Source organism: Clavelina lepadiformis, chromosome 2 (genome assembly GCF_947623445.1).
Source record: "Clavelina lepadiformis chromosome 2, kaClaLepa1.1, whole genome shotgun sequence".
Classification (NCBI taxonomy): Eukaryota; Metazoa; Chordata; class Ascidiacea; order Aplousobranchia; family Clavelinidae; genus Clavelina; species Clavelina lepadiformis.
Genome location: NC_135241.1, coordinates 3,212,868 through 3,224,778, shown reverse-complemented (window position 1 = coordinate 3,224,778; position 11,911 = coordinate 3,212,868). Strand labels below are relative to the sequence as shown.

The 11,911-nt window shown below is 35.1% G+C and overlaps 1 protein-coding gene across 1 annotated transcript; it reads left to right on the top strand.

The window, feature by feature from the left end:
- The first annotated feature begins 45 nt into the window (after nucleotides 1-45).
- LOC143447403 (3'-5' exoribonuclease HELZ2-like) lies at nucleotides 46-11,249 on the top strand. Its single transcript, XM_076947489.1, has 30 exons — nucleotides 46-430; nucleotides 745-964; nucleotides 1,168-1,223; nucleotides 1,445-1,602; nucleotides 1,961-2,168; nucleotides 2,288-2,459; nucleotides 2,716-2,812; nucleotides 3,033-3,185; nucleotides 3,267-3,425; nucleotides 3,521-3,708; nucleotides 3,826-3,963; nucleotides 4,092-4,237; nucleotides 4,346-4,549; nucleotides 4,673-4,787; nucleotides 5,039-5,166; nucleotides 5,296-5,451; nucleotides 5,548-5,798; nucleotides 5,904-6,047; nucleotides 6,151-6,258; nucleotides 6,370-6,547; nucleotides 6,656-6,897; nucleotides 7,135-7,275; nucleotides 7,352-7,559; nucleotides 7,694-7,821; nucleotides 8,004-8,113; nucleotides 8,453-8,596; nucleotides 8,782-8,958; nucleotides 9,319-9,463; nucleotides 9,540-9,707; nucleotides 10,679-11,249. The coding sequence occupies exons 1-30, from the start codon at nucleotides 387-389 to the stop codon at nucleotides 10,762-10,764; spliced, it is 4,572 nt and encodes a 1,523-aa protein (XP_076803604.1). The 5' UTR covers nucleotides 46-386; the 3' UTR covers nucleotides 10,765-11,249.
- Nucleotides 11,250-11,911: the final 662 nt, after the last annotated feature.

Below are 11,911 nucleotides of genomic sequence, written 5' to 3'. Positions count from 1 at the left end.
AAAACCAAATGGTATTAAATGTAAATGTTGTACGGCAATCCTTACGAAGATATCATATTAACGTAGTTTTGAATTGATTACAGTTCCATTAATCTTTGGTTGGTGGGTAAGTACAATGTGGGCCTACTCATAATACGTAGACTATTGCATCCTCCACACTAGCTTGTCATTGGCAACCACCCTGTACAACTCATTGTTCGCCATATATGGTATAATTTTTCTCATGTCACACATATTGTCACAACAGTGCGTAATGTGTAGGATTCATTGCTGAAATTATTTAACCAATACCGACTACAGTCAGTAAAATCAGTGAATAATACAGTAATTAATGTCAGTTAATGTTACAACACAAGCTGTATGAGTTGCAGTAGTTCTTAACAGTTATGGAAATTTCGAAAGATCCCAATGAACCAGATACTGATATAAGGTAATTTGATTTAGCTTTATTTTAGTAATATTTCAACTGACTCAAATATGCATGCAAGATGTGTATTTACAGTCTTTTTATGAAAAATAGATTTTGCATGAGCACGTTAAGTCTGCAACGATTTTGCATTAGTCTTGCGTAAAAAGTGTTTAATTTGTGTTTCAAAGTAATGCCTTAACTAACTCAAGGAAAAGCTATATTTTTAACCCTGCAATTAATGATCTGATATTGAATATTTTGTTGCAAAATACTGAAGTTCATTATTAATGTGATAGTGCCGGTATATATTGTAACTCTTGTTCATTTTACTCCAGTATTTACAAGGAATATCGAAAGCAATTCCATGAACTTTTTTCTGTTGGTGAGTTGGAAAAATTGTCCCAAGAAGATGCCGAAAAGTACAAAAGGTGCAGATTACAAAGAAGGAGCAAAAAGGCAATTGTTATTAACAAAGAAGATAATGAAGATGTCATCGAATTGACCACAATGAAAAGCCTTGGTCGAGCATTTGATGGTGATACTGTTGTTGTTCATGTAAGTTTTGAATTGATGAATGCTTTAATTTTAATGATATTTATGCAAGCATACATTTATTGTATTGTGCATCGATTGTTTTGCATTGTTTCTATTGCCTTTTCTACTATCTGTATTGTGTTTACTGAATATTTATTTTGTTGATTTTACATTTATTAATTTATAAATAGTGTGATATAATAACATATAAAGTACTTTTTAAGGTTTCTGATGAAGAAGATGGCTATCAAACAGCACAAGTGATTGGAGTATTAGCAAGGTAGGAATGCTTTGACATTTTATTACTGTATCGGCAAAATAGGTTCTCGAATACTGTTAGCTGTAGTCTGACATTACACTATACTGAAGAGCCGTGATTGTGAAATAAGTTTGGTATAATTTGTAATTTGTGACATGTTAAAATCTTATTCTTCAAGCACATTAGTTTACATGTTATTGATTTAATTGTTATGGGTCTTCATTTTTGACATTATTTTGTAGGAAAAACGATATATATAAAAAAATCTTTATATGTCAATTGAATGAGAACATGAAAATGGTTGCCATTGGAAATGAATTTATTTCGTTCAACTTAAAAACCCCTAACCTCCATGTTGACGACAGAAGAATACATGTTTATAAAAGAGACGAATTAAATGGTACTGTGTTTTAAGGTTTGCTTAGTTTTGCTTGCAAAGCAGTATGTTTTAAAAACTGCTTTGTATTAAGAATATTGCAGTTTACTGCGCCAATGCAACTTGTAAAATCAGACTCTAATGCAGTAGTTCCCAACCTGGGGTCTGCGAAGGGGTCTCAGGCGGTCCACAGGTGACTTTACTTCCTAATAAATAGCCTATGACGTAACTATTTTGAAGTTGGGTACCACGAGAAAGGAATTATTGTAGCTGGGTGGGTTCCGCAAGTAGGAAAAGGTTGGGAACCACTGCTCTAATGTTTAGAATGAGAAATGAAATTGTTGTGAAAGCTTTGTAAATGAAGTTTTAATGTTATTCTTAGGAGTAGTGACGCTAACAGAAAAAGACAATCTGCGGAGTGAGGTGCTAAGTTATAGCAGAAATCAACTGAATGTGGGAAAATTGTTTGGTGTTCGTTACATGCGCTGGACGCACTATCATCCCAATCCTCTTGGCTATGTGGAAGGCTTGTACTCAAATGAAAAACAAACTTGGATCAATGTTCAATATCAAGCGCCAAGAGAACACAGGTGAATTGTTGGTATTAAACTAACATAAAGTGATGTATATTAATGAATGCGATCTAAATGATAGGGATAAAAACCTTATAACATTTACTGTCATTGATATTTTTTTCTCCTATTTCTAGGAGAAAAAATAATAAAGAAGCTTACAGATTAGTGAAAGACTTCGTGTCATCCAAGCCCGAGAGATGTAATCTCACAAAGCTTTTTGTTTTTACCATTGATGATAAAAAGGCAAAAATCTATGACGACGGGCTCAGCATAGAACAATGCAAGGAACACAAAGATTGCTGGAAGGTGATATTTAACCATAAACTGCAACACTGCATGGTGTAACTCAGATACTCTACTCAAACTGAAAATAATATTTGCACGGTGTCAACTTGGTGATGTTTATTCACCACATAAGTCCCAGTTATCAAGGTTTTGTTTGGTTTTTGGTTTTCATGCATTATTATTCAAACTTATTACTGTTCACTACCATATGAAACCATCTACATACTATGCTTCTACGACAATAGGTAGTTGAAGTTTTCAGTTTTGCTCTTTTTAGATTGGTGTGCACATTACAGATGTAGCCTCTGTTATTCCAGACGACTCCTTGGTGGAAAAAGAAGCAAAAGCTCGTGGATGTACATTTTTCACTGGCTGTAAGTATACATTTAAAAGAACAAAATATTTTTATCGTAAAATAATTGGTTTAATCTTAGTTTGGCATAAATCTGTTCAAATCTGTTAACTTATTACATTTTGCGCTAATGGTGGTTTTTGAGTTAAGTCGGCTTGATCAACGGTTCTTTTGATGATTATATAGCTAATCTAAAATATTACATGTAGCTTCTTTACTTTCCACATTTTTCTTTTAAAAAGCAATTTCAGAAGGAAGAATGTTTCCAAAAGCCATTAATGAGAGCTGTAGCTTAACCAGTGGAACAGATACATATGCTTTGTCTTTGTTTTTTCACTCTAGTAGGCCACCAAAGGACTTGTACTTAAGTTTAAAAGAAAGCACTGCAAACCAAGGTAAATCTAGTTGAGCAACATTGGCAGAACTTGACTTTTTGCAAAAGGTATGCCCATGTTTTGCATTTACCTTTTTTCTAGATCAGGATGGATCCAGTCTCTCACTGAATTTTGACTTTGTTTTAACAAAAATTCGACCAAAATTAAACTTAAGCTTTGAAGAAGCCCAAAAGTATTTGGATGAACAGAATTGTGAAAAGTTTGAGAGCGGTTGTGAAAATAACTTCTCACAACAGATATGTAAGTGCTGTTGACCCACCCTCTAGCTAAGATTTCTTTTCAATATTAATGCTTAGTAAAAAACATTGTGACTGACTGCTTTCTGTTTTTACCAGATCAGTTGTGGAAAATTTTCTGGGGCTTTCGAGTAATGCGGTTGGAATCAGCTGCATTTTATCAACAATTCCAGGAATCTGATTATTCAAATAGTGAATGGTACAAAAGCTGCATGGCTCGTATTTTAGTGGAGGAGGCAATGATTACTTCAAATCTGTTAGCTGCGAAATTTATGAAGTTTCACAAGGTATTGCTGGAAAAGTTATGTTTGTTTTGCAATGGACTTTCTTTTTTATTCTTTTCCTGCAGGATTACTTTCTCTGTATATGACCTTGCAACCCAACCTATTTAATTTTTGTTTTAGTGGGAATTTTATGCCAGAGCACAAAGTGCACCAAGCAAGGAGAAATTATTAGAATGGCCGCATTCAACTTTATCAATTTACCAAACCTCATTTCACAAATACTTTTGCAAGTGTGTTGGGATGCCTAGTGATGAAAAGGTATAAATCGTGTTAGTTTAGTAAAGTCATGCCAAACCTAAACTAATTTAGTTTTGTTACCAATTATTTGACCAAAAAAATAGGGATTCGGCACAATAGTTGCAGCATTGCTTTTGTAATGCATTAAGGAAGCGCCACCCAAACAGAGAATTTTGGTATCTTCAAAAGTTTGGGATGACATTGCTATGGCACTGCGTGAGGGAAAATTAGAAGCAGCAATCTTTTTGGCTTGTTGTGATGACAAGCAACCTGAACTGATGCATGGGTCGAAAAAGTAAATGAAAATGTGTGAAATATTGGTACTTCTTTCATTGTAACATTTATCATTATTTGGAGTAAATGCATTAGCTTATCTTTTTGACAGCACAGATTTTTTTTGTAGAATGTTCAAGATGATGTTCAAAGCAACTTGTCTGCATTCTGCTACATACAAGTCACACTGCCATCTGCGTTTGGAAGCTTATGCACGCTGCTCATCGCCTATCAGGAGGTACGGAGATTTTCAGAATCAGAAAATTTTGGTTAGAATTCTGAATGGGGAGTCAAGAGAAAATACAGCTGAACAAAAAGAAGATGGGAAAAACTTGTAAGTTTTGCAGACTTGTTTATTCAACTGTTTATGATAGGTGCGGATATTATACAGTATATAAAAAATATAATCCAAGTTTCAGGTAAATTTAAAGCAAAGTAAAATGAACTTGTTTCACAGAGCTCGCCACATTGATGAAAGAGAAAAGAACCAAAAGGAACATGGCAAGGAAGTTGACCTTTTTAAATTGTGTCAAGAGTTTCAGCCACATTATGTTGAATGGTTTGTCACTCAGGTAAATGCAGCGATGTTGAATTGATTTGTTTATTGTGGTTTACTGACGTTGATTTAATGCGGCTGCGGTTTTGCAATGACATCATTAGGTCGTTATTCTTTTTTCGACTAGTGGCTGGAAGAAAAGCATGGTTAGTTATTACAAAGCAAGATTAAAACCTCATTTGAATCTAAGCAACATCTCTGTGTTGTTAACGTTTTTGTACAGTGTCTGAATTTTTTTTGTCAATTTTAAAAATACTAATCTTTTAGGTTGACAATGACAGCTTTGAAGTGTCATTTCCTATTCTGCGTGAATCAAATAAGATTTCCAATTCTATGTTACTTCCAACAAACACGGAAAATACTGAGTTTGGAACAAACTTTTCCTGGCTGATCAGGTTAAATTTGTTACTGCTGTTGACATTTATCAATTGCGTTGTAGATGGGTGAAGTAAAATGATTTAGGTTTAAGGAAAAAGAAAAAAATTTTAAGAAATAACACAAGTAACAGGTTGTTACATGCATAGGTATTATGACTTGGATGAAACTGAACTGATGCCACCACCTGATTTTGTTGAAGCAAGAACTATCGACACAAGAGCTTGGATGAATTTCTTGACGGTTTTGAATGAAAATAAACTGATGCAACAAAACAGAAAGGACATAGAGAAGGCTTTGTCATGGTAAATCATTAATGAACCAGTAATTAACACGTTTTCTTAATTTCTATATTATACATTTCATTGAATATTCTAATAACCTATCTTCTTGTATAACAGTGTGATTAAAAGCATTCAAAAGTTATCACAACGAAATGATGTCAGTGAACCGTCAACAACACCATTCAACCATCGAAAGAAAATACAACTGAATATAAGCCGGAGTTCCACTCTTCATTTTCAGTTGTTCAAGACCATCAAAAATGGAACTTGGAAGCTGACACCTCAACTTCTTCACGTGCAGGATAACTTTAATCTCTGTCTTCATCATCAATCTCGCCCTGGTGTTTTTGATTTTCCCTACGATAAAGGTTAGATACAGCTTGTTTCTAACTGGATAGCTTCGTTAGATACAGAACTTGATATGGTGCTTATTGAAATGTAGGTCAATGAAAACACTGTTTGCTTTTTTTCAGGTAGTGGATTGTTTGTCGATGAGCAACTCAGAACGTATTATGAAAATTGGTTCGATCTGGTTCATTTAGATGGCGTATATGCATCTGTGTCTGATGGAAATTCAGTTTATTTGAAAACCAAATTGACTGTTTCTTCTGAAGAAGGTCAGTATTTAAAATGTATTGCGAGTAATTTTTTATAAAAGTACTTGTAGGGTTCTTATTAAGTCAATTGTCAGCTTATTCGGTTAATATTTGTTTCCATCAGGGCAATTGTTTGGTGTCTTCACAGTTTCAACAACTTATTGTGAGGAAAGGTTTCTTGTCTTAAGAAAAGGTGATTTTGTGTGCGTGAGAGCACCGAAGAAAGAATCAGGTTTTAGCAGTTAGAATTTTTTCATTTCTCTTTTACTATTTATCAAAACCCAAAAATTTAAAGTCTGTTAAGTCGCTTGCTTGCAATCCAGATTATTCTTCATTGATGCAGGTAAGAACTCCTCATGGGTTGCGCATGGAATTATTACAGTAGTTAACAAGGATGAAGAAACCAAATCCGATGCAGAGATAACTTTCATGATTTCAAAAATCGATGAAATGGAAATGAAACCTCACAACTGTGAAATAGTTGCGTTGCTGGAGATTATACCACTTTCCATATCACACAGGTTGTTATGTATTTTAAAGCTTTTGTTGTCTCAGCTGTTTATCTCTTATAGTGTACTTTCCTGGTAATCATGCAAAGTTGCAGAAAAGTTACTTTTATCGATTTTTAGACGAATGAAAAAAGCCTTGAGATCACTTCCGAAGACAAAACCACTGATCAAAGACATTTGTCTGGGAAATATTGACTCAAGAATGGAACCAGTGATAACAAGTAGCTCCAGCACCAATCATCTCATACAATCTGTCTCTAGACAGCCAGTTGGTGATCGTAAAATCAGCTTAAACGCTGAACAAGTGGAGCAAATTAGAAAGGCTTTATCACAAGAAGTTACTTTAATACAAGGACCCCCAGGTATTTTATTATATTAGCAAGGATTTTTGATTTTTTTCTTGTTAACTTTTGAGACGCTTAAAATTTGTTGTTGTTGGTTAGTTGTTTTAGTTTTTGTAGTTGATTGTACAAAATCACCGTCCAATATTCTAATTATGAAAATATTCATTGCACATCTATAAAAATAATTAAAGATGGCATGAGATGATATGTTAGAGATCTGGTTTGTGTAAAAGTGACCATAAAAGTGACATTTAGGCACTGGCAAGTCTCTCATGGGTGCATATTTGGCATACTACTACGTCAAAGCACGCTGGAATTTGCTCAAAGATGAAACAACAAAACGAGCAAAAGTTCTGTATTGCGGCCCATCCAACAAATCCGTGGACGTTGTGGCAGGTGGGTACTGAGCCAGTATAATTCTATGATGCGTGCAAATACTTTTCTAAACTAAAATGATTTTCACATTTTGCAGGTTATCTGAAGGACTTCACCGACCTGCGAATAGTACGAGTGTATGGCAGCCTCCTTGAAGAAAAAGATTTTCCGATACCAATTAAGCCGAGGCTGCATTCTCAGTCAGAAGATCCTCCAGATCCAAAATTACGTTCCTTCGCTTTACATCACATCATAAGAGAGGATGGGAAACCATTTGCTTCAGAACTCACAGAGTTTGACAAACTGTTAGTTCTTTATTTCTGTTGCATTTATATGAGCTTTCCGTTGTTCATTGGAAACTAATATTCATGCTGTTTTAAGAAAGTTAGCAGATGCAGATGAAATATTGACGTGGTAATATTTGAAAAACTTAATTTAGGTTTAAAGAAAAACCGGAAAAAGTGAAATTTGAAGATTACCAGGAATACACAAAAATACTCAAGAAAGCAAAAATGACGGAATTGAAAGAAAGAAATGTAGTATTATGTACATGCATCACTGCAGGAGGTCATTAATATCTTGTAATACATCTTGTTGTAATTAATGTTAATCAGTTAATAAGTAATACCGATAAGTGATAAATATGTTGTATTTTAATGGTGAAAAATATTTTTGGTGTTATGTGATCTCATAAAACCTAGTTATATCAACAAATCTGTTTTTTTTTAATCTGTTTATCTTAAAACCAGGCAGTCCTGTCAACAATGTTCAATACACGCACTGCATTGTTGACGAGTGCGGAATGTGCAGCGAGCCGGAATGTCTGGTGCCACTGACTACAGCAGCCGCCCAGTCAGAGGTTACGGGATGTTTTATTTCTTTTATTTATTTGTAATAAGGTTTACAATCCTTTACAGTGCACTAGAATAGACCTACCACTACTGGAAATTACAACTCCACAGTACACTGTATCTTGTCTGCAAAGTTTTATTGATGCTATATATATTATAGCATATATATATATATTATAGCGGTATAGCGCTATATATATTATAGCGGTAGTTTTACATTGTAACAAGGTTTTAGTGCTTATTTTCTGCGTTCAGTTGTCTCTATTTCGAACCATGCACTACGATGCTGTTCACACATTGCACAGCAATCATGTCTTGATATTCACATTCGAATCATGTCTTTGCAGTCTTTACAAATCGCTTTGATTGGCGACCACAAGCAACTGGAGCCGATCATCACATGCGAACAAGCGGCCAGAACCGGTCTAAAAATCTCACTGTTTGAACGACTCAACAAATACGCGGGAAAATTAACAAGACAATATAGAATGGTGGGTACATGATATTAGGAGGTTATTTCACAAAGCTGGAGATGATCAATTAATCCCGCTTTCTGTGTCACTTTTGGTGAATACAATGACACATTTTATTTTGAAAGTGTAAAAGGTATCGTAGATTTTTTTACAAATGACATGGTGCCAGCAGTTTTTATGAAATACATTAAATTTCTTGGCAGGTTGAGGAAATCTGTTCCTTTCCGTCAAAGGAGTTCTACGGTAACGAGTTGAAAACCGACGATTCTGCCTTTTGGCGGCAAATTGAACGTCCGCCAATTGCATTTATACACGTTGAAGGTGAGGAAGCGGAAAATGACGTCAAATCAAAATTTAACATCAAAGAAATCGACGCCGTGGTTCGTATAAAGTTGCTTTTGATGTTGACTAGTTTAAAAATCCCCGGATATCAGTTGCAATTTGAGTAAATTTCGAATTTTTTTTGTATACTAAAAATTTTAATATGGTTATGGTCTAAAACTTCTATTTGATATTCACTTCCGCCATACGTTGGAAATTTAAATTGTTGAAATTGGTGTAACTCGTGAGTGGGTTTTAAGCAAGTCTTGATATGCTTTTGTTGCTCTCAAACGGAACCAAGTGTATTACGAGAATTGTAACCAATTTCCGTGATGTCTATGATACTTGCCGTTGTTTTAACATTTAACCACCAGCGCATCCGCTTATCCATTTTTTTAAACAGAACATTTACACTTTAGGTGAAGGAGGTACAGGAGTTGGCTGCAGACTCAGCGGATGACGTCATGATTTTAACTCCGTACATTGCCCAGTGCGAGAAACTTCGAGAACGTCTTCAAGTCGCTTACAAGAACCTTCGTATAGGGACCGTTATTTCCAGTCAAGGTTGGTGTCATTTAGTTTATCTTTTTACTAATGACTTTTCTATGACGTGAAAATTACGTAATTACTCTTGCAATAGGGAGCGAGGCGAAACACGTGATCTTATCAACGGTACGCTCTAACAGCGCGCTGCCGCGGGAAGAGCTTCCACATAATTCCTGGTTGTACAAGAACCTCGGCTTCGTGTCAGACGACCACCAAATCAACGTCGCGATTACACGAGCTAGAGACAGCTTGAGGATTGTTGGTAAGTATGTTTTGGGATGATTCCACGTTGGGCGAACTGGCTGGTTTACGAATTTCAAAGTTCAAAATTTGTACACTTGCACGCCTGATCATGTTTTTAATGTTTAGTTTCGTTGATGCGCAGCGATTGTGCGCCGCAGTTCTTTTGAAAAGGTGAATTTTGTACATAAACTCGCGCTTAAAGAACATACGACTCCAGGCTTAGATTGTCATTAGAAAGTAGAAATTGCGCAAAAATGTAAAATGTAGCAAAGCCTGTTGTTTCCCATAAACGGTCGCATCTTTTAGAGACAAGATTCAGATTTTTTTGGCGGCGAGTTTATTTTTGCAAACCAACAACTTCAAGTGGTAGACCTCCTCTCGCAGACTTTTTGTCCAATAAGAACGTCTTCCATATGAAAATGGTTATTCTTGCGAGAATTTATCTGCAAGGTTTGCTGCTCTGAAAGAAAGTTGTCATTTTTTGAATAGCTATATGCGGAAATGTAGTGATTTTTTCTGGGTATTTTTTAATTAGCAACGACTGTGGTTGGTGACGGAAAATAATGATTTGAAAGCGCAAAATTGGTTTTTGAAGTACAAATGAGCGCGCTTGTGCGATGGTTTTTTAGTTATTGCTAATGTGAGCCAACGCTACAGCGTCCATTTGACCAGCAACAACTGCACACGCCGAGCAGGATTTTTGGTCAAGCGTTAGTCTAATCAGAAATTTTACGTGAACGTTATAAAGTGAAACCTATATACACGTAGCACTAACTGTTGACTGTCTCAATCTTATTAGCTGACTTCTTACATCTTAAGAACATATTGTTTTAGTAAGATCATTTGAAATTTTGGTTTCTAATTACACCAAGTATGTTAACAACATGTACATTGCACACTCACTAATACTCTTTTTGTACAAAGCTTATACCTGCAACGGGTGTGAATCATCCACAGCTATGGATGATTTCAACTGTATGTCTATTACAGGGAACAGGCATCTACTTTCAAAACACAAAACCTGGAGGAATTTGGTTGCTCACTACACAGAGGCGGGTTGTATCATTGACAGTTGAAGAGGAATTTCTGGAGGAATTCGTTGAAGAGGCATAAGATATGTTTTGGCCCATTTTTTAACCCGCTTTAATTTGCTTACGATTTTTTATTTTTTGCTGATTTTTTGGCGTTGGATTTTTACAATTAACAGCTTCTGTAAATTGAAGAGGATGTGAAAATCGTATCACTTGTAAATAATGATCCAATAGCAATGCGGTCAATAGTGCATTATCAATTTACACTATTCACTTATGTTTCATAAATTATAATTTCTAAAATATTTATGCAAATGTTTTGTTTCTCACTTTTATCGAATAGAAAAAGATTTAGCATTTTGTTTGCAGTATTTGCGCCATAAACTCAAATGTGCTTGTACAATTAGGATGAATTTAAAGTGTTTTTCATGGTTTATTTTTGTAAATTTTTGTATTTTCAAGTACCTTTTAAAACTGTGATTTGTATCTAAACATATAGTCAGTATTAATAAATGTGCAAGATCATTTTATATTTACAAGTATGCAAAGAGCATTAGAAGTTCGAAAGCGTGAAGGAGCCGTAAATTAGGTAAAAGTTAAAATCTCTATCAAAGTGTATAGCGTCTTACAAAAGCATTTAAATACCCTGATTGGGCCAATCAGAGGGCAGTATGGTTGACGTTGTGTATTTACCTGGTGGGAATTACCCTAACAATTGGGTGTTTCTGGTCCCATGAAGAATTTAGTTAAAATTGGGCATGAAAATAGGTAAAACATACATTATATGCCAAAATTTTAGTGTTGGTTTTAAGCCTCCGTTATAAGAGAGATAGCCTATGAAGGTTTAAAAGTATGTTTGCAATGTGAGTGTTCTATATCTTCCATCTCACTTTGGAAACTACTTCGCATGAGATTGTAGTTTTTCAATCTGGACTGTTTTTTGTTGTATTTTGTTTTTTTTAACGTGCTAATTATTCCTTATTAACATTTGCAATGACGCAACTTTGAACATGCCCGAATGTACTTCCTGTGTGAACAGCTGTAACCGGCATGCAAATACTCCGAACAAAACATCATTTTAACCCTGTTTGTGGATGTCATAGCTTTCCCACACAAACATTGTTCTTGCTGTTAACACTGCATTCAGAATTGTCATGAACTAAAACGAAAACTGCATGGCTATGATAACGTT

Bases quoted from the DNA above. Each gene is read 5' to 3' on its own strand.
- LOC143447403 (XM_076947489.1), top strand. From the start codon at position 387: ATGGAAATTTCGAAAGATCCCAATGAACCAGATACTGATATAAG. The intron at 3,186-3,266 runs GTAAATCTAGTT...CCTTTTTTCTAG, and splicing joins AGAAAGCACTGCAAACCAAG to ATCAGGATGGATCCAGTCTC. The intron at 6,548-6,655 runs GTTGTTATGTAT...ATCGATTTTTAG, and splicing joins CCACTTTCCATATCACACAG to ACGAATGAAAAAAGCCTTGA.